Genomic DNA, 21,228 nt, shown 5'->3' with positions numbered 1-21,228 from the left:
TTTTGGGGATCAATTTTTATTTGGGCTTCTCACAGTGGTTAGAGCCACTCTGTCTTCAGAACAATCACAGCACAGGAAATGCGTCACCGAGACTGCCCAGAAAAGTCTGACCAGCTGAATCTTATTGCTTAAAATACACATATTCACAATAACTGACAAAGGGTAACGTGCCTCACACAGGAATGTGTTCGCATTTGCAAATCTTCCGACTGGCTGTAGCACCAAACCCTCCACCAACCCCGTCTCATTCACCTGGAAAACCAGCCTCAGCCACATCTCCCTGGCCCCCAAACGATTCCTTCAGCTCCCAGTTAAATCTCTCTCTGAGCAGGGCAGCCTGTAGCGGGGGCCAGACTGCAACTCGAGAACCAAGCCCGGCTCCGCAGGTGGCATTTCCAACTTCTCGAGCCTTTAGGGTAGGATGCTGCAGTGAATCCCACGGTTAACCTTCGACCAGTTCCCCACTCTCACTGGGGAAAGGAACTTGAGAGGGTCAGAACTCAGCCATTTGATCTATTAACTGAGAAAGGATTCCTTTTGGTAAAACTTGTTTGCCTTTGAGACACTTCAGTGAGTTATTTGGGATTCTTAAAAAAAAAAAAAAAAAAAAAAAAAAAAAAAAAGGTGGAAGGAAAGGCATCTGAGGGCCGTGACACACTCCAGCCATCTCTGGCCACAAGCCAGCTCACTTGCGCCCGCTGGGCTCAGCAGAGGGAGGCAGGCCCTGCGGTTCCTCCAGTGCCCACAAAGTCTCCTCCTGGCAATTCTGGGCAGGGCTGACGTCTGGGCCACAGCTAGTCCAAGCCTGTCCTTGAACACCCAATCAAGCTTCTGTTTGAAATTCCACCTTCTTCTGTCCCAAGTGGTTATGGACACCCCCAGGGGCTGGTACCGAGGACCAGCAGCAGCCGAGGGAGGCAGTCAGGCTCAGAGCACACTTCCATTTACAGGGAACAGAATGCAGGCCTCTGAGTGTCCACGGAGCAATGTGCAAATCGCAGTGATGCGTAGAGTAAAACCTCTACTTTGAGCACAGTATCTCTGGCAAACACAGGGGACTGCAGTCAACAATGCTGCGGAATATACCCGAGTACACAGTCAGACATTTGTTCAGTAAACAGTAAATGGGGAAGATCGATTACCTTGAGAGGACCATCCGCGCTCCAGGCGTGTGGTTCACATGGGGAGAACGGCTGCCACTCAAAGTATCTTCACAGGAAAAACACGGCTCGAGGCTCACACACGACAGACAGACACACACAGCTCACCCAGAAAGTCACTGTGTACAGACTTGACTTTGTTCAACATGGATTTTGGTTTTGTGGAATCCAAATGCAGACACTCGTTTACCTCACAGCCTTGGATTTGTCTGTTTTTGGACATATATATATGTCCAAAAAAAAAATACATGTACATATATTTTTTTTCTTTCCTTCTTCCATAACATCAATGGTTCGTCTGAATATCATCATCGTTCAAAAGTTGGGGGAAAAAACAGACACTTCATATGCACAGGGCTGGGCAGGGAATGTTCGTTTTGGCTGTTGGCTGCCTCCGATCAGATCTTCCTATCACAGCTCAGCGGGTGACCTAAAGCCCAGCAACAGGCACAGGGGTCCTCAGGGCCTTCCGGATGGCCGCTTTTACCTCCTGCCTGGGCTGCCGAGTCTCCACAAAGAAAAATGAGTCACCCGACTCAAAAGGGGTGAGGACAGAGGCAGGGACAAAGCGTGAAAACCACAGATAACCAAGGTATTTCTTCCAAGTGGTCAGTTCAAAACAAACAACCACCACACACACACACACACACACACACAAACCCCACAAAAATATGTATTCAGAATCAAAGACAAAATACTGTGTGAGAGCCAGGCCACGGAGGCCCTTTCTCAGGGGTCATCGCTTCCTCAATCTGCTGTTTCCTCATATGGGACAGTGAGACACGAAGGGTCGCAGAGTGCGTGTTTGGGACGCAGGCTGCCACGGGTCACCTGCGGACACAGACCAAAGGGCAGAGAGGCAGAGAGCAGCACTCTATCCAGGGCTGCGGCTAGGGCCTCCTGCTCACAGCAGCTCCGAGAGCCTTCACGCCAGACACCTCCTTCTGGCTCAACAGCAGCCAGGCTCTCTGAAGGCCAACTTGGGAAAGAGCCACAAACGTCATTTTCCAGAAGGGAATTTTGCCTGCCCACCGATGACGTTCTTATTTTCAGCTGTCTTTTGTTGTTTGTTTTTAAGAGGAGAAAACAAAACAAAACAAAAGAAAAAAGGAAGAAAAGGCAGTATAATCTTTCACACCAGAACCAGCCTGCAGCCAGCCAGATCCCAGGAGAGGACGCCCCTCAAGGACACATGGGGTGCATCAATCTTGTCACCTGGAATTTGGCAGATCGACCAGCCCCCTACCAACCTATCATACAATGGCCTGGCAGCTCTCATCCGTCCACAGGATTTGTTCAATGCTGGCTCGGCAGCCGCTGCAGCCACAGTGACAAGCCCTGGGCCTCTGTGGGCTTCCTTCTTCATCCAGGGCCAAGATGGGCTACCTCTCCTGCACTGAGACACAGTGATGTTCTCTTAAACTACAATCAGAGCACAAACCTAATCCATCACCAAGAATCATGTCAGGGCACAGTCCCAGCCTCCTTCCTCGGGGGCTTTTAAAACACATTTCTCTTCCCATCTCTGACTCAGGTAGGTAGGTGAGATTTGACTTTAAAGAAAGGGGATGGAGTTGGGAGATGCGGAATGAGTCCCAGAACCAACTCAGCCCTCTGCAACACTGTGCCCTTGTTGGGGGAGAGGCATCCACACCTCGAACTGTACCTGGTGATAGAGGAAATGCAGGAGAGAAGGAAAACAAAAAAAAAGGAACCAGGTGGCTGTACTCTGAAAGTCTCTGAAAGTCATTTAATGCTTCTCTCGTGGTTCTCCCCTACCCTGGTTGCTTTGCCAAGTTCCTGGGTGCTGGCAGGGCCTGCTCTAGCTGGGGGAGCTGCTGCTCTGGGAGTTGGGAGAGTCCTGCTCGTTGATGGTATTCAGAAGCAGGCACGCGGGCAGCCGTGGCAGGTGCGGGTGCCCAGGCTCTCGATCCTGCTCCTCAGAAGGCTGGCAGAGGCCTTCCTCCTCGTCACCAGGGGGCCGCACGTGGCAGCTGTCGCAGAAGTCCAGGGGCCCATCCAGAGCATCGTCGATGAGGGTGTTGAACTCTTTGAGGTCATCGTCATGGTGGCCCCGGTTGCACACACACACTTCAATGCCCGAGTCACCCGTGAAGCGGCGATGTCTCCCGGGCGTCTTCTCTTTGCTGTCGGGTGGTACGCTGCCAGGTTCAGAGCTGTCATCTTTCAGCAGCTCCTCCCTACACTCTGCATCCTTGTCCAGGAAGGCCCCTGGGTCCAGCTCCCCCGGGCCAGCCACAGAGCCACTGGGCTCCATCCCTGGGGCTTTGGTGGCTACTCGGTCAACTGGTAGGTCAGAGGGCTCAGGGTCAGCGATGCTGGGGGGTCTTGTGCTGCTTCTGCTGGGCCCAGACAAGGGGCTGCTCTGTGCCCCTTGGGATCCCCTGGTGGGATCCGCGCCGCCCGGAGGACTGCCACCTGCAGGGCCACACTGTGGAGGCAGCAGCTGCTGCTGCTGTAGCTGGAAGGCACTGTATGGTGGGGGAGGAGTTGGAGGTCGGTTCACCACTTCCTCATAAGGAGGTAGTAAATAGTTTGGCAAAAACCCTAAAAGGGGAGGCAGGAAGGAGAAATTACTGCATGGTCACTGTTCTAGGGCGGACTGCAAAGCTCCCACTCAATACCTGCAGTGTCTCTTCCCGCCCCAGAGCACCCACCAAGCGATGGCTGCAGCTCTTGGTGGTGGGCAGAGGACAAACAGCTGTGAGCAATCCTGCAGAGAGAGGGACAGTTTGGGACTGGCCTAACCTAGCTTCTTGAAATCTGAGAGCCCCTAAAGCTGCTTCCTAGGCAAGGACTTCATGCCTGCTGGGAGTTAAGGCAGAGTCAGGCAAATGTGGTAGCTAGCCAAAATCACTTCTGCCTGGAGTGGACCTCTTTCCACATGCACAGGAGTCTTACATTTCTGGCTAAGACTATGTCCTTCATCTAAATCCCAGTGGCCTCAGGGCCAGGGACCCTAACCTAAGACTTCCTATCTACTTGTCTTCCTCCTAACCTTCCGAATGCACTATGTAGAGGCTCTTTTGCTGCGGGGTTTAGAAACCTCTGTTGTCTCCAGTGTGGCTGGCGGTGGTCTGGAAACACAAACCAAGTTTCACCCTGACTCAGATCAGGAGCAGATGGGTGATCAATGAAGGGTGAGGGGCCTCTGTCGTCCAAGGCTTATTAAAAACAGCTAGGAGGCTGGGTGTGGTAGCTCATGCCTGTAACTCCAGCACCTTGGGAGGCTGAGGTGGGTGGATCACCTGAGGTCAGGAGTTCGAAATCAGCCTTGCCAACGTGGTGAAACCCTGTCTCTACTTAAAGTAACCAAAAAAAAAAAAAATTAGCCAGGTGTTATGGAGGGCACCTGTAATCCCAGCTACTTGGGAGGCTGAGGCAGGAGCATCACTTGAACCCAGGAGTTGTAATCCTAGCACTTTGGGAGGCCAAGGCGGGCAGATCACCTGAGCTCAGGAGTTCAAGACCAGCCTGACCACCATGGTAAAACCCCATCTTTGATAAAAATAAAAAATTAGCAGGGTGTGGTGGCACACGCTTGTAGTCCCAACGGCTCAGGCACAAGAATCACTTGAACCCAGGAGGAGGAGGTTGCAATGAGCCAAGATCATGCCACTGCAGTCCAGCCTGGGTGACAGAGTGAGATTCTGTCTTAAAAAAAAAAAAAAATAGATTACATGCCTTTAATTCCAGCAGTTTGGGTGGCCCAGGCGGGTGGATCATGAGGTCAGGAGTTCAAGAGCAGCCTGGACAGCATACTGAACACTGTCTGTACTAATAATACAAAAAATTAGACAGGCATGGTGGTGGGCGCCTATAATCCCAGCTACTTGGGAGGTTGAGGTGGGAGAATCGCTTGAATCTGAGAGGCAAAGGTTGCAATGAGTGGAGATCATGCCACTGCACTCCAGCCTGGGCAACAGAGTGAAACTCCATCTCAAAAATAAAAATAAAATAAAACAATTGTGAAAGCTTTTTTGTAGAATACTGCAGACCGGCTTTGGGAAAGCAGCACAGCCAGGCCTCCACTGACCATTTGAGAGGTCACATGTAAGGAGCCCCAGGGAAATCCGGAAGGTGCTCTTCAGACCGTCACTGTTTCTTGGCGCTCAGAAGTCCTAATGCCACCCCTCCACCTGCCCCTTTCATGGCAGCCTCTGCTCAGGCATACGACATAGAAATAAGCAAAATGGGAGGAATTCAGGCTACTGAACCCCAAATCTCAACTCACTCACATTATATACTGACTCCTGACCTCAAATGATCCGCCCACTTTGGCCTCCTGAAGTGCTGAGATTACAGTTGTGAGCCACCGAGCCTGAGGTCCACAACTGTTTCAATTCTACATCTAGAAGGACTAGGTGCTTAGCACAGTACCTGGCACATAGTAAGTGCTCACTGAATGTTAATTATTGTTATATTATCTGACTATCTGCCATTAAAGGTGGGGGGAGGTAGGGAGGGAAAGGAAGGAAGGGAGGGAAGAAGGGGGGGGGCAGGTAGGGCTCAGTGGCTCACGCTTGTAATCACAGAACTTTGGGAGGCCGAGGCAGGTGAATCACGAGGTCAGGAGCTCGAGATCATCCTAACATGGTGAAACCCCATCTCTACTAAAAATACAAAGAATTAGCAGGGCGTGGTGGCATGCGCTTGAAGTCCCAGCTACTTGGGAGGCTGGGTCAGGAGAAATGCTAGAACCCAGGAGGTGGAGGTTGCAGTGAGCTGAGATCACACCAATGCACTCCAACCTGAGGGACAGAGTGAGACTCCATTTCAAAAAACTAAAAAACCAAAAAAAAAAAAAAAAAAAAAAAAAAGAAAGAAAGAAAGGAAGGAAGGGAATGAGTGGAGGGGGAGGGAGAAAAAGAAAGAAAGGAAGAAAGAGAGAGAGGGAGGGAGGGAGGGAAGGAGGGAAGGAGGAAGGAATCTGATGAAGGAGCAGAGATCCAGCCAGAACCCGGCCACTGTGAGCTTTGGAATGGCCCAGTGGCTTCAGGGAACTGCATCCCTAGCATCCGCTCCTCTGTGTTGAAGGAGCGCCCCCTTGTTCTGGTACTTTCAAGACCTTGCTCTGTGGAGGGGCAGAGAGAGGACAAAGCCCCTATGCCTACAGGGGCCCTGGCTACCAATATTCAGTCTGAGCCCTGGGTCTGTGCACTTGAGCTTCTGAGGGTGGGTATGGGGGCTTGGGTATACGTACTGAAATAAAATGGCAGCGCTGAGTAATTGTGGGCTTCTCGGTAGGCGATCAGGTTGATTTCATGTTGCCGCTGCTGGGCCTGAAGGCGGTGCTTGGCTCGGCGGTGGTGGCAGACACAGCAGCAGCTCAGGATGATGATGATGGTCCACACCAGCCAGAACCCTGGGGGTTGGGCGAGGCAAGACAGAGAGGCACGCACACACAGTGAGTACCAGCCAGAGGGGCAACTCACAGAACAGGGAGGTCCCTGGACGGTGCCCAAGTGGTTAAAGCTGGCAAGGCTGGACCTCACCTAGTAAATTTACATTGAAGCCATGTGATCAATTTTCGTAAATGTTTGTGCCAGAGTGAAAGACACGTGAAATAGAAGTAGGCAGGAATTTAAGAATGACGACAACAGGCCGGGCACAGTGGCTCATGACTGTAATCCCAGCACTTTGGGAGGCTGAGGCAGGTGGATCGCCTGAGCTCAGGAGTTTGACACCAGCCTGGCCAACACGGTGAAATCCCATCTCTACTAAAAATACAAAAATCAGCCAGGTGTGGTGGCAGGTGCCTGTAATCCCCGCACTTTGGGAGGCTGAAACTGGTGGATCACCTGAGCTCAGGAGTTCAAGACCAGCTTGGCCAATATGGTGAAACCCTGTCTACTAAAAACACAAAAACCAGCCAGGTGTGGTGGCAGCTACTCAGGAAGCTGAGATATGACAATCACTTGAATCTGGCAGAGGGAGGTTGCAGTGAGCCAAGATTGTGCCACTGCACTCCAGCCTGGGCAACAGAGCGAGACTGCCTCAAAAAAAAAAAAAAGAATGGCTGTGCACAGTGGCTCATGCCTGTAATCTCAGCACATTGGGAGGCTAAGGTGTGGGCAGATCACCTGAGGTCAGGAGTTCAAGACCAGGCTGACCAACATGGAGAAACCTCATCTCTACTAAATATACAAAATTAGCCGGGCATGGTGGCACAGGCCTGTCATCCCAGCTACTTGGGAGGCTGAGGCAGGAGAATTGCTTGAACCCAGGAGGCGGAGGTTGCGGTGAGCTGAGATCACACCATTGCACTCCAGCCTGGGCAACAAGAAGGAAACAACTCTGTCTCAAAAAAAAAAAAAAAAAAAAAAATCACTAAAGTTAGAGGTGGAAAAATTCTAATTGCCTCAGGTCCATCTCCTCCCTAGAGAGCGTAAATGATTTCCTCTGCTCTTGACATAATCCTAGTTGGGTATAATTCCATCTCCCACTGCCACAGACTTCCCCTCCCTTTGGCCTGCCTTTGCAGTAGACTCAGGGCTATTAGCAGCCCCTTCCTTCTCCCTGCTCCGGGGAAGGGTGGTAGCACGGAGGCCCAGGCCCACAGTCCTTTATTTCCCTCTCTGCTGTCTCTGGGATCATACTCAGAGAATCTCGGCAAACCCCAATAGAAGACAAGCCCTCCTCCCCAATTTTCAAATGTATGGCACAAAAGGCTTTTAAATATTTTTGTTTAATTAATGAGCAGTTTTGCTTTTAACATACACACACATACACATATACACACAAGGGGGAAAGAACTGAAAGGAAAACAAAAATAATGACATCTTTAAATGACAGAATAAGAAACCTAAATTTTCTTCTTTTATTATCTTTCAAATTATAAAACTAGAAACAAACTGATTTTCTTTTTTTCAGAGACAGGGTCTTGCTCTGTTGCCCAGGATGGAGTACAGTGGTGCGATCACAGCTCAACCGAAGCCTCGACTTCCTGGGCACAAGCTATCCTCCCACCTCTGCCTCCTGAGTAGCTGGGACTACAAGCACATGCTACCATGTCTGGCTTTCTCACTATGTTGCCCAAGCTGGTCTTGAACCCCTGGGCTCAAGGGATCCTCCCGTCTCGGCCTCCCAAAGTGCTGGGATTACAGGTGCGAGCCAGCACGCCTGGCCAAAAAAAAATTGAAATTTAAAAAATATCTATGACTAATTTTATTTTTGCCAGCTTTTGTTTTTTTAATCAATAAATTAATTTTTGGGTTGCCTTTTAAATTCCTCTGGGAATATGGCTATACAATGAAATAGTATGAATCATTTAAAAATTACTCAAAGAATATTATTTTTGACTGAACAGAGTTTCTGACATTAAATGAAAAAAAGCAGACAACAGAATAAAATATGATCCTAACTTTTGCTTTTAAAAAGTATGTATGGGCTGGGCACGGTGGCTCACGCCTATAATGCCAGGACTTTGGAAGGCCGAAGCGGGTGGATCACAAGGTCAAGAAATCAAGACCATCCAACATGGTGAAACCCCGTCTCTACTAAAAATACAAAAATTAGCTGGGCATGGTGGTGCACGCCTGTAGTCCCAGCTACTCGGGAGGCTGAGGCAGTAGAATTGCTTGAACCCAGGTGGCGGAGGTTGCGGTGAGCCGAGGTTGCACCATCGCACTCCAGCCTAGGTAACAAGAGCGAAATTCCATCTCAAAAAAAACAAAAAAAGTATGTATGGACAGAAAAAGGAGGGGGATGAGCAGGAAGCTCTAACCATGAGGTAACTCTGGATGGCAGGATAGCACCAGCTCCTTTGTTCTTTGCTTACCTATATTTCCTAATTTTTCTAAGATGGACATGTACTTCTCTGTAGTAGGAAGAATATTTTTTTCTCTTTTTTATTTTATTTATTTTATTTATTTATTTATTTAAAGATGGGGTTTCACCATATTGGTCAGGTTGGTCTCGAACTCCTGACCTCAGGTGATCCGCCCACCTCAGCCTCCCAAAGTGCTGGGATTACAGGTGTGAGCCACCGCGCCTGGCTTGAATATTTTTTTCTCAATTAAAAATGTATCAAAGGAATAATTTTAAGATGTGCTGTTACTAAATGAGAATAGATAATACTGTTTGTTCTCTATTCTTGCAAAATTTCCATTTTTTCCACTACAAATGCTATGTGTATTTTTTATCATGTGCTTTGTAATTATAAATTCGTGTTTAAAATTTTGAAACTATTTCCACATGCATCTCTTGTCAGAGTGAGTTAAATCAAGTTAACCTGGTTTAAAAAAAGAAAAAAATGCCTACGTCCCCCACGAAACAGGCTTGTAAAAATGAACAAATCCTTGATGTTTCTCCCCCTTATCTGTATATACACAATTTTCCAAAAGATCTCCCTGGCATTTAGGGTGTGTCATCTGGTGACAGCTCTTTCTGTTCCCCTAGGATGCCCACACTGAGTCTCCACACAAAGCTGCCCTCCACCAAGTGCGGCAGGATGGTGATATGGCCCTCCAAGCCCCAGCAGGCTGGCAATACCATTCCATGGCACTTCATTGCTTTCAGCAGATACCATTGTCCTACCAAACCTTCATGCTGAGGCCTTACAGCAAGAGAAAAGGCAGAGGGAAACAGACAGACAGAGGGTTTTTTTTTTTTGAGACGGAGTTTCGCTCTTGTTGCCCAGGCTGGAGTGCAATGATGCGATCTTAGCTCACCACAACCTCCGCCTCCTGCGTTCAGGCAATTCTCCTGCCTCAGCCTCCTGAGTAGCTGGGACTACAGGCACGCGCCACCATGCCCAGCTAATTTTTTTGTATTTTTAGTAGAGACGGGGTTTCACCATGTTGACCAGGATGGTCTCGATCTCTTGACCTCGTGATCCACCTGCCTCGGCCTCCCAAAGTGCTGGGATTACAGGTTTGAGCCACCGCGCCCGGCCTGACAGAGGTTTTTTTTTTTTCCTGTTACCCATCAGCAGACAGGAAAACCCATTCCTAACTGGAGACCATAAAATGAACTTAGAACCTGTTGGTCTTTCCCAGTTCACTAGTCAAACCTGCTTAACTTCTGTTTCTTTATTTATGAATGCTGGCTGATTTAAGACTAGACACTGGCAGAGGAACCCTTGGAGAAGGGTGGAGAGGCTGGACAGGAGCTATGGGGCTGAGCTGGCTACAGACGCAGCTTGATAACATCTCCTAGGTGTGTTGGGGTGGCTGCATGTGCATTTTAGAGTCAAGTCTACGTGATTCTGAGTGGACCAATGTTTTGTATTAACTATACTTCTCTTACTTCCTCAGAGTAATCTTACAATCCATTATACTTCTGTGTTACTTCATAACTTTATTTTTTTTAATTTCTTCTTATTTTTTGAAACAGAGTCTCATTCTGCTGCTCAGGCTGGAGTATACTGGCATGGGAACTTGGCTCACTGCAACCTCCACCTTCAGGCTCAAGTGATTCCTGTGCCTCAGCCTTCTGAGTAGCTATGACTACAGGTGCATGCCATTACACCCATCTAATTTTGTGTGTGTGTATTTTTAGTAGAGATGGAGTTTCACCATGTTGCCCAGGCTGGTCTCAAACTCCTGAGCTCAAGTGATCCGCTTGCCTTGGCCTCCCAAAGTGCTGGGATTATAGGAGTGAGCCAACATGCCTGGCCAATTTTTTTAAACTTATTTTTAAGATACAGGGTCTCACTGTATTATTATTATAGGGTAGACTGCAGTGGTATGAACACAGCTCACTGCTACCTCAATTTCCTGGGCTCAAGTGATCCTCCTGCCCTGGCCTCCTGAGTGGCTGAGACTACAGACATGCACCAGCACGCCTGGCTGATTTTGCTATTGTTGTTGTTGTAGAGATGAGGTCTCACCAGGTTGCCCAGGCTGCTCTCAAGCAATCCTCCTGCCTCAGCCTCCCAAACTGCTGGGATAACAGGCGTGAGATACTACAGATGGGCAAACATTAAAATTTCAGAAGTACATTCTCCCATTAGATAATCAGCATCTGCTTGGCACAGTGGCTCACACTAAAATCCTAGCTACTTGGGAGGCTGAGATGGGAGGATTGCTTCTTGTGAGATCAGCATGGGTAACACAGAGAAACTCCATCTCTAAAAAAAAGATAACCCGCATCTAACTCTTACTAGCTTTTTACCTGCCTACCAGTCATTTTTTCAATAATTCCCTACCTAAAGGTAAACCAACTTCTTCTTCTTTTTTTTTTTAAAGATGGGGTTTCACCATGTTGGTCAGGCTGGTCTTGAACTCTCGACCTCAGGTGATTCGCCCGCCTTGGCCTCCAAAGTACTTGGATTACAGGCATGAGCCACCACGCCCGGCCAAAGTAAACCAACTTCTTTTATACTGCAATATATATAATCTATTCCACAGCTTCTACAATTAAAAAAAATTTAAAAAATTTTTTTGAGACAGGTATTCTCTGTCACCCAGGCTGGAGCGCAGTAGAGATCAGAACTCACTACAGCCTCCAACTCCTGTGCTCAAGTGATCCTCCCACTTCAGCCTCTCTAGTAGCAGGACTATAGTTGCACGCCACATCTGGCTGTTTTTTAAATTGTCTGCATAGATGGTGGGTGGGGATCTCACTTTGTTGCCCAGGCAGGTCTCAAACTCTTGGCTTCAAGCAATCTACCTGCCTTGGATCCCAAAGTGCTAGGATTACAGGTATGAGCCACCACACCGGGCCAAAATGTCTTTTTTTTTTTTAAAACCCTGTTTTAATTTAAAGAAAATCACATACACTGGTTCTCATGTTCGACAAATATTTCTGGTTCTTCCCCTTCTAGGCATGTGGGTAGGCTTGAACTTCCTGACCCCCTTATGACTGGGTTAAGCTTTGGGACTAAGTCTAACTAATGAATCAAGATCAGATGTGACGTATATTACTTAGCAAAATATGACTTGCTAATATGAGACCTGTCATTAGACTTCCTTCTGTTTTGGCAATTGGCAACATCCCAGATGGTGATTTCACATCAGTCTGGGTCCCAGAGGATGGTTAAGTGGAAACAAAACTCTCATCCAGCCTTTGATGGACATACAGTCTGAGTGAGAAATAAACCTGCTGTTTTAGGTCACTAGGATTTTGGACTTGCTTGATCCTCTGGAGTCACTTAGCCTATCCTGACTACTGCGGTGTGCTTACAGATTTTTCTCAGGAGAGAATTTAAAGTGTTCATCAGATTCTTAAAGGAATCCTTGATCCAGAAAAAGGCTAGATTCACAGAACCAGAAGTATAATTTTAAAAAGGGGGCTTTTTTTTTTTTCCATGGAGTTTCACTCTTGTCGCCCAGGCTGGAGTGCAATGGTGCAATTTCGGCTCACTACAACCTCCGCCTGCGGGTACAAGCGATTCTCCTGTCTTAGTCTTGAAAGCAGCTGGGATTACAGGCATGCACCACTACACCCGGCTAATTTTGTATGTTTAGTAGAGACAGGGTTTCACCATGTTCGTCAGGCTGGTCTCGAATTCCTAACCTCATGATCCGTCTGCCTCAGCCTCTAAAAGCGCTGGGATTATAGGCGGGAGCGCTGCACTTGACCTGAGGGCTTTTTTTTTTTTTTTTTTTGAGACAGGGTCTCGCTGTGTCACCCAGGCTGGAGTGCAGTGGTGTGATCTCAGCTGACTGCAACCTCTACCTCCTGGGTTCAAATGATTCTCCTGCCTCAGCCTCCCAAGTAGCTAGGACTGCAGGCAAGCATCATCATGCCCAGCTAATTTTTGCATTTTTATTGGAGACCAGGCTGGTCTCGAACTTCTGACCTCAGGTGATCCACCCACTTCAGCTTCTCAAAGTGCTGGCATTACAGGCGTGAGCCACCACACCCAGCTGCTTTTTTTTTTTTTTTCCTGCAGGGCAGAAGGTGACTGTGAAAAGAAATGAGTCAACACAGTGCCAAGTATGGTGGCTCAAACCTGTAATCCCAACATTTTGGGAGGCTGAGGTGGGTGGATCTCTTGAGCTCAGGAGTTCAAGACCAGCCTGGCCAACATGGCGAAACCCCATTTCTACTAAAGATACAAAATTTAGTTAGGCGTGGTGACACACATCTATAGTCCCAGCTACTCAGGAGGCTGAGGCAGGAGAATTGCCTGAACCTGGGAGGAAGAGGTTGCAGTGAGCTGAGATCATGCCAGTGTAGAGCAAGACTCAGTCTCAGAAACAAAAAAAAAAAAAAAGAAGAAAAAAGAAAAAACAAAAGAAATGAGTCACCCGGAACACACATCTTCGGCAAGGTTAACGTCATATGTAACACACCACGAGAAAACTCACATGCTTACTGACATTCCACAGCCTACCTCTTTCTACTTACTAGTAAGGGTAGAAAAACTATCCCTACTATTTACCCGCTGTGTGATATTAGTTCCAAACTGACTTCTGATTTCTTCATATCTAACACAGGACCACAAAGGAATTATCTCTGTGGCTCAAAACTGGGGTTAAACTCACTTGGAAGCAGAATGGATCTACAGGGATGCTGGGGTATTAGTGCAGATACAGAAAAGACCCCTAGTGAGCCGGTCCCACCTCATGGGAAGTAAGGCAGAAGACATTCTGATCTGACCCAAACAAATCTGATTATCTCGGGAGCTATTCTAGACAAAGTCATGTCCTATCTACTTTATATTTTGGAGACGGAGTCTTGCTCTGCCGTCCAGGCTGCAGTACAACGGCACAATCTTGGCTCAGTGCCACCTTGACCTCCTGGGCTCAAGTGATCCTCCCACCTGAACCTCCCAAGCATCTGGAACTACAGGCACGTGCCACCATACCCAGAAAATTTTTGTATCTTTAGTAGAGATGAGGTTTCACCATGTTGCCCAGGCTGGTCTCAAACTCCTGGGCTCAAGCTATCCTCCAACCTTGGCCTCCCAGAGTGCTGGGATTACACGCATAAGACACCGTCCCTGACCCTCCTATCAACTTTAAAAGGGGAATATATTCAGAGTAGTCCCTGTGGAGCCTGTGGAGTTAGACCAAAAATAAAAATAAAAATAAAAAAAATAAAAAATTTTCTTTGTTTTGTTTTGAGATGGAGCCTCACTCTGTCACCCAGGCTAGGGTGCAATGATGCGATCTCAGCTCACTGCAACCTCTGCCTCTGAGTTTCAAGTGATTCTCCTGCCTCACCCTCCTGAATAGCTGGGATTACAGGTGTGCACTACCACACCTGGCTAATTTTTGTCTTTTTAGTAGAGATGGGGTTTCACCATGTAGGCCAGGCTGGTCTCAAACTCCTGACCTCAAGTGATCCACCCACCTCAGCCCCCCAAAGTGCTGGGATTACAGGTGTGAGCCACCATGCCTGGTGGAGTTAGGAAAAAATTTAATCTTTTAGCTAGATTTCAAAAAAACAAGGAAGAACGTTCATTTCTACATTTTTTACTTTTTTTATGGAGTGCTTCACAAATTTCCCTGCTGTCCTTGGCCAGGGCCGCACTAATCTCAGTATCATTCCAATTTTAGTGTAGGTGACGCTGAAGCAAGCACAAGGAAGAAAGTTTAAAAAAGGAAAACCCGCCAGGTGCGGTGGCTCACGCCTGTAATCCCAGCACTTTGGGAGGCCAAGGCGGGTGGATCACCTGAGGTCAGGAGTTCGAGACCCGCCTGGCCAACATGGCAAAACCCTGTTTCTTTAAAAAAAAAAGAAAAAAAAAAAAAAAAAAAACACCAGAGAAGCACAGAAACATGACTCTCCTTCTTTCCCCAACACACGTATGCCTACCCAGACACTCCATTCCTCAACGACAAGTTTGAAAATTGTGAGTTCACTGTGGAGGCGCATTCATCATGCGCCTAAGCAAAATGGAAAACATGTTTTTAAAAACAATCATAGTCCAATGTAGGAACTGAGTCATGTGCCCCAGAGTTCACTACAAACTTGGGAAAACACCACTCTTCAACTGGCAGGAAATTCCCCATTAAGGAGGACCAAGCATACTGTAAATGAGCTCTCCTCCCATCCTCCAGGATGGTGAGTGACTGGCTCCCCTGGCCCTTCCTCGCTCTCAGCAGGAGTTCCTGCCACTGCCACCGCCAACGTGGAAAAGGCCCGCATTTGGGAAATGAAGACGTCAGAGACTCGCAACTTCATCTGAGGGCCTGGCTAACTTTCCTACAAGCATGACTCCAGACATGGAAGAGAAGAGACAGATGGCCTGGTTCAAAGTCCAGCTTAAAAAACATTTCCTAGCTTTGTGACCTTGGTCATTTTGGTTTTACTTCCCTCATCTGTAAAATGGGGAGAATAAAGGTCTCTTAGTCTCTGGTCACTGTGTGGACTAAACGACTTAATACATGCAGTATCTGCAGAAGCATGCCTGATGTAAGTTCTTAGCATATTATATTTATTGTTGTTGTTGTTATAGGCTTAACTACAGATGGGAACGGTTTCCTTTCAATTTCCCTTTTAACCCTCCCAGAAATATTCCATAAAGAAACACAGGGCCAGGTATGGTGGCTCATGCCTGTAATCCCAGCACTTCGGGAGGCTGAAGCAGGTAGATCACTTAAGGTCAGGAGTTGGGAGACCAGCCTGGCCAACATGGTGAAACGCCGTCTCTACTAAAAATACAAAAATTAGCTGGGCGTGGTGAAGTGTGTCTGTAATTCGAGCTACTTGGAAGGCTGAGGTGGGAGAATCGTTTGAACCTGCGAGATGAGATCCTGCCACTGCACCCAAGCCTAGACGAGGGAATAAGATGCTGTCTCAAAAAAAGAAAAGAAGCCGGGCACGGTGGCTCAAGCCTGTAATCCCAGCACTTTGGGAGGCCGAGGCGGGTGGATCACGAGGTCGAGAGATCGAGACCATCCTGGTCAATGTGGTGAAACCCCGTCTCTACTAAAAATACAAAAAATTAGCTGGGCATGGTGGTGCGTGCCTGTAATCCCAGCTACTCAGGAGGCTGAGGCAGGAGAATTGCTTGAACCCAGGAGGCGGAGGTTGCGGTGAGCCGAGATCGCGCCATTGCACTCCAGCCTGGGTAACGAGAGCGAAACTCCGTCTCAAAAAAAAAAAAAGAAAAGAAAGACGGGTTAGGAATGAGTAGTCCAAAGTCTGCTTTTAGGTTCTGCTCTTGGCAAAATTCACTGGAAATTCAGTCAACTCCTATTTACTGAGCTCTTGCTATTAACGGGCATCTTAAGACAAACTAAAAAAAAGAAAACAAACAAACAAAAAAACCGCAGGTAAAAATTGAAGCTTGGGCAACATGGCGAAATCTTCTCTCTGCAAAAAAATACAAAAATTAGCCGGGTGTGGTGGCACGCACTCACGGTCCCAGCTACTCAGAGGATCCCTTCCTTGAGTCCAGGAGATTATGGCTGCAGTGAGCAAAGATCATGCTACTACACGCCAGCCTGGGTGAACAGAGTGAAACCTTGTCTCATACACAAAAAAAAGAGGGAGGGAGGGAAGGAGGAGAGGGGCAGAGGAAGGAGATGGGGGAGGGGAGGAGAGGGGGAAAGGAGGGGAAGGGAGGGAAGAGAGGGAAGGAGGGGAGGGAGTAGGGAGATGAGAAGAAGGAAGAGAGGGAAGGGGTGGGGAGGGAGGTGGGAGGGACGGAAAGGCGAGAGAGGAAAGAAAGAGGAAAAGAAAGAAAGAGAAGAAGGAAGGAAAAAAGAAGAGAGAGAGAGAGACAGAGAAAGATGAAAAACAAGTTGGGAAGCACTGACAGGATTTGCTAATAGCCTGTTTCATACCACCTGCAGGGAAATTCCACTGGCCAGAAACACACCCCTCTCCCATCTAAAGCCCAAACCAGGGGAAATTGGTGCCTGGGTGAAATTCTCCCAAATTATCTCAAGGGCAAAAATCCCCAACTTTGATCTCTCCCTGGAAAATGCAGCTTGATAAGTGGAAAGAGCCTTAGGATGACAAGTGGGAGACGTGGCTTTGGGGTTTCCACTGGACAGTTTATCTCCTCCCCACTGGATTACCTTCTGAAGGTAAGGATTCTGTCTCTCCAGAGTTTCCAGCCCAGAGGAGGCCACAGCATCCACTAGGAACTTGTTAGAATTTCACACTCGGGTTTTTGAGTCTCAGTCTTGAATCAAAAAATCTGGGAGTAGGGCCCAGAAGTGTGTGTTTTCAGCAGCCCTTCAGGAAATTCTGATGTCCGCCAAAGTTCAAGAGCATTGGAATAAGGGTTTGCTGAATGAATAACTGACGGAATGACGAATTAAAGTACAGGTGCCATTAAATGCATGGAGATAATAACAACAACAATCAGGTCCTTATAATAAACCTCAACTATTGCCCCTATAAAATAGGATCTTCTGATCTCGTCACGTGCAGACCTAGTAACTGGTTTAGGTTACAGAGGACTGAAAAGACATGTGGCAAAGGTTGCCAGCCAGAGCTCAGATCTATGTGTGCTTCTGTGTCTGTGTAAACTGTGGGTGTGTGTTTAAGTATGTGTGTGAAAAATGAGAATTTGCCTCAGCACACAGGAAAATTCAGTTTAGTGGAGGTAAAGGGTGGGTAGAAATGGCATTTTTTCCCTGGGGCCTTTCCTGTAGGCAACTATAGTTAAGGAGGTGTCTTATGAAAACTCTGCCAAAGGATTTCCTGGCTGAGGATTTTTCTTTCCAAAGGAAGGTGGGAAGGAAATCTGCCCAAAGCCCATGACTTTCACACTTTAGACAAAGTTGAGAGGCAGTTAGAGGAACAGGATTGAAAGCAACAAAAGGTGCCATTTTGATGGGAACTTCAGGTGTTCGTTCCAACATCAACCTCCCTCCCATACACACCAGGCAGAGGCCATGACCCCAGTAAGGAGGGAGATAGGAGGGCTTCCTGAGAGGGGTGTTTTGCTTTTATGCCTCCCATGACTCCAGAACGTGGAAAACACATGCCAGCTCATGTAACAGGGCACCTTTTCTTTTCTTTTTTTCTTTTTTGAGTTGGAGTCTCGCTCTGTTGCCCAGGCTGGAGTGCAAAAGTGCTATCTCTGGCTCACTACAACCTCTCCTGGGTTCAAGCAATTCTCCTGCCTCAGCCCCCCGGGGAGCTGTGATTACAGGTGCCTGCCACCACGCCCAGCTAATTTTTGTATTTTTAGTAGAGACGGAGTTTCACCATTTTGGCCAGACTGGTCTCGAACTCCTGATCTTGCGATCTGCCCACCTTGGCCTCCCAAACTACTAGGATTACAGACATGAGCCACCACACCTTGCCAGGGGCACTTTTCTCTCCGTGTAGACACTGCTATCCGCCCAGCCTCCTCCTTTCCCAAATGCCCATAGCTGGAGAGACACTTATTCACACAGCTCTTCTGCTTTAAGTCCTTTGGGTAAGGCACCTGCTTTCCCAGACTACCTCCTTGCCCTCTGGGTCTACCTGTCCCCGCCACTCCACCCTCTGGCCCTGCCTTTGGTGACCCAATTCTAGTGGCTCTTGAGTCTGCTCTGCCAAAGGCCCAGGAGGCTCTGTCAATCTGTGATGGGGTCATCAGCAACTTCATTCCTTTTCGCAATTGATGCCGCCTGGCCAGGCCTCAGAAAAACAAATTGCAGCTCTGTGGCTTTTTGGCAGCCCAGCTTCGACTTCTGTTTTAACAAAGGGTGGGAGGGAGAATTTGAACCCTGTGGCTATCTACATTTTAAAACATTTAAACAGAGTCTGTCTACTTGTTTGGCACTGTGTGTCCTCTAGTAAGTTTCTCAGCCCCACCCCTTCTAAAATAACAATGACTGTGCCCTCCTTCACTGCAGCTTACATATCTGCAGGTCTGGTGGGGACATCTTGAGCCCCGGGCTCTCCTGCACTGGACTGCTCCTGGAATTCCTCAGAAAGGCAGATGAGCCTGTCCTCAGTCCTCAAAAGGGAAAGGCAAGAGTGAGGGAGAGGTCTTGTTTGGAGGAGCCACTCCTGTTGGCTACAAATACAACCACATTTCAGAGGGAGAGACCTCCCGGCCAAGAGTTTAATTTCCTTTCTGGCCCAAACAACAGTCCTTCTGGTGGCTTTCTCACTGTATCACTGACACAGGGAGTTGACAGGGGAGGAGAAAGGGGAGAAGGGCAGATAGGATGGTGGGGGCAAGGGCACGGTTTGAAAATCCCGAAATCTGTTTCCAAATGGTGACAGTGATGAGGGCTTAGAATCATCTGGGGAAACTGTCTATACTCTCCTTTCTCAAGAGACAGCTGTAAGAACCAATATAATGTCAGTCACCTGGGGCCTCTCTGTCCTAAGGACCCCCCTCCCCAACACACCCTCTCATTCTTTGTCCAGTATCCTACACTGTCTCATCTGAGTTCTAGGAAGGTCAGAGTACAAAGAGTGTCAGTTTGAGCAACACTGGGTTACTCCCTGAAGACCCTAACAATATCGCCACTGTTGTGCAACTTGAAGAAGCAAGTGGTTTTGGCCTCAGTCAAACCAGTGGCAAGACAAGCACAGTCTCCACAGGGCATTTTTTTTTTTTTTCTTAGATAGAATCTCGCTCTGTTGCCCAGGCTGGAGTGCAGTGGTTCGATCTCGGCTCACCGCAACCTCCACCTCCCAGGTTCAAGTGATTCTCCTGCCTCAGCCTCCCAAGAAGCTGGGACTACAGGCGTGTACCACCACGCCCGGCTAATTTTTGTGTTTTTTAGTAAGGAGGGAAGGTTTCACCATGTTGGGGAAGGTTTCATCATGTTGGCCAGGCTAGTCTCGAACTCCTGGGCTCAAGCGGTGTTAAGCACCTTGGCCTCCCAGGGTGCTGGGATTATAAGCCTGAGCCATGGCGCTCAGCCTCCACGTGGCATTTAGCTGACAGTGAAAGATTAGGTACACTGGGTAATCCTCCAGGAGCTTCCGTGTAAGAACTGGGGAAGAAATAAAAGGCGCTGAGTCTCAAGACTCCTTCTCTCCGGAAGGTCCTCTATAGGCAGCAACCTAGACACAGACCATTCCTTTCAGATGGACCCTCAGAAACAGAGACACTCCCTGAGGTTCTATGGGAAATTCTGGAAGCCCCTGAGGTCCTCACAAGAAAATAGCATAGTGGCCGTCTAGAATGGCCTGGCATTCACAATAGCTTGGCTTGCAACCTCTCTGCAAAAATGGCAAGCCGGGGCGCCTAGGCTGGCCCAAGGAAGGATCTAAGCTGTTGTCAGCTGCTCAGCGCATGATGGAAGGGGGCATCCAGAACCCCAGGCAGGAGCTTCTGCAGCAGACGTGGCGGAGACCATATTCTCCGATCTTCAGCTAACAACATCCAAAGAGCACCAGAACTCTCTTCCTCTACAAAGGAAGCACTTCGGGAAGCCACAGATTCCAGTCACCAACACTGTCCCCAAGAGACTCAGAAAAAAAGCTGATTCCCACAGTTTCCCACCGAGCAGAGGGCGGAACTGGGACCCTGGGATACCAAGAGACCCCCAGGCAAGGACTTACACCAGAGTTCATAGTAGTAGTTGCAGCACTGAGACTGTCCACAGCAGTGTCCTGTGTCACAGATGTAGCTTTGATTGTTGGTACCCACACAGGCTTCCTTATCCTAAAAAATAAAAGCATGTAAGCATATTAAATGACAGCTTTTGAACACTCTCCTTCTTATCACTGTCCTCCTGGCTGTCTACTCACTTGCCCCCAAAACAGTTTGTACCAATGTTTATTCCGTTAAGAAAAAACACTTGAAAAGAATTACACAAAAACCAAGTTTAGGGAAAAAATATAGTTGGTTTTTTTTTTGTTTGTTTTTGTTATTTTTGGAGACAGAGTCTCGCTCAGTGGCCAGGCTGCAGTGCGCGGTCTTGGTTCACTACAACCTCCGCTTCCCGGGTTCAAGTGATTCTCCTGCGTCAGCCTCCTGAGTAGCTGCGATTACAGGTGCGTGCCACCATGCCCTGCTAATTTTTGTATTTTTAGCAAAGATGGGGTTAAAGACCATGTTGGCCAGGATGGTCTTGATCTCTTGACCTCATGATCTACCTGTCTTGGTCTCCGAAAAGTGTAGGAATTACAGGCATGAGCCACTGCGCCTGGCCAAAAATATGGTTTATTAAAGCGGAGAGGAAATTCAGGACACAAAAGCAACTGGCAGAGTGAAGTTTTCTTCGGACAGGACAGGAAA

The 21,228-nt window shown here is 48.1% G+C and overlaps 1 protein-coding gene across 2 annotated transcripts in view; it reads right to left on the bottom strand.

Moving 5' to 3' along the window:
* WBP1L (WW domain binding protein 1 like) overlaps positions 1-21,228 on the bottom strand; it is an 81,193-nt gene continuing 59,965 nt past the window's right edge. For both annotated transcript variants that reach the window (XM_003922243.4, XM_003922242.4), the window contains exons 2-4: positions 20,550-20,652; positions 6,385-6,546; positions 1-3,728 (exon numbers count right to left, since the gene is read on the bottom strand). In XM_003922243.4, the coding sequence (XP_003922292.2) occupies positions 2,983-3,728; positions 6,385-6,546; positions 20,550-20,652 (1,011 nt within the window). In that variant the 3' untranslated portion in view covers positions 1-2,982. The remainder of the gene's footprint in view (positions 3,729-6,384; positions 6,547-20,549; positions 20,653-21,228) is intronic.

This window comes from Saimiri boliviensis, chromosome 12 (genome assembly GCF_048565385.1).
Source record: "Saimiri boliviensis isolate mSaiBol1 chromosome 12, mSaiBol1.pri, whole genome shotgun sequence".
Taxonomy (NCBI): Eukaryota; Metazoa; Chordata; class Mammalia; order Primates; family Cebidae; genus Saimiri; species Saimiri boliviensis.
This window is presented reverse-complemented; position numbering and strand designations above follow the sequence as displayed.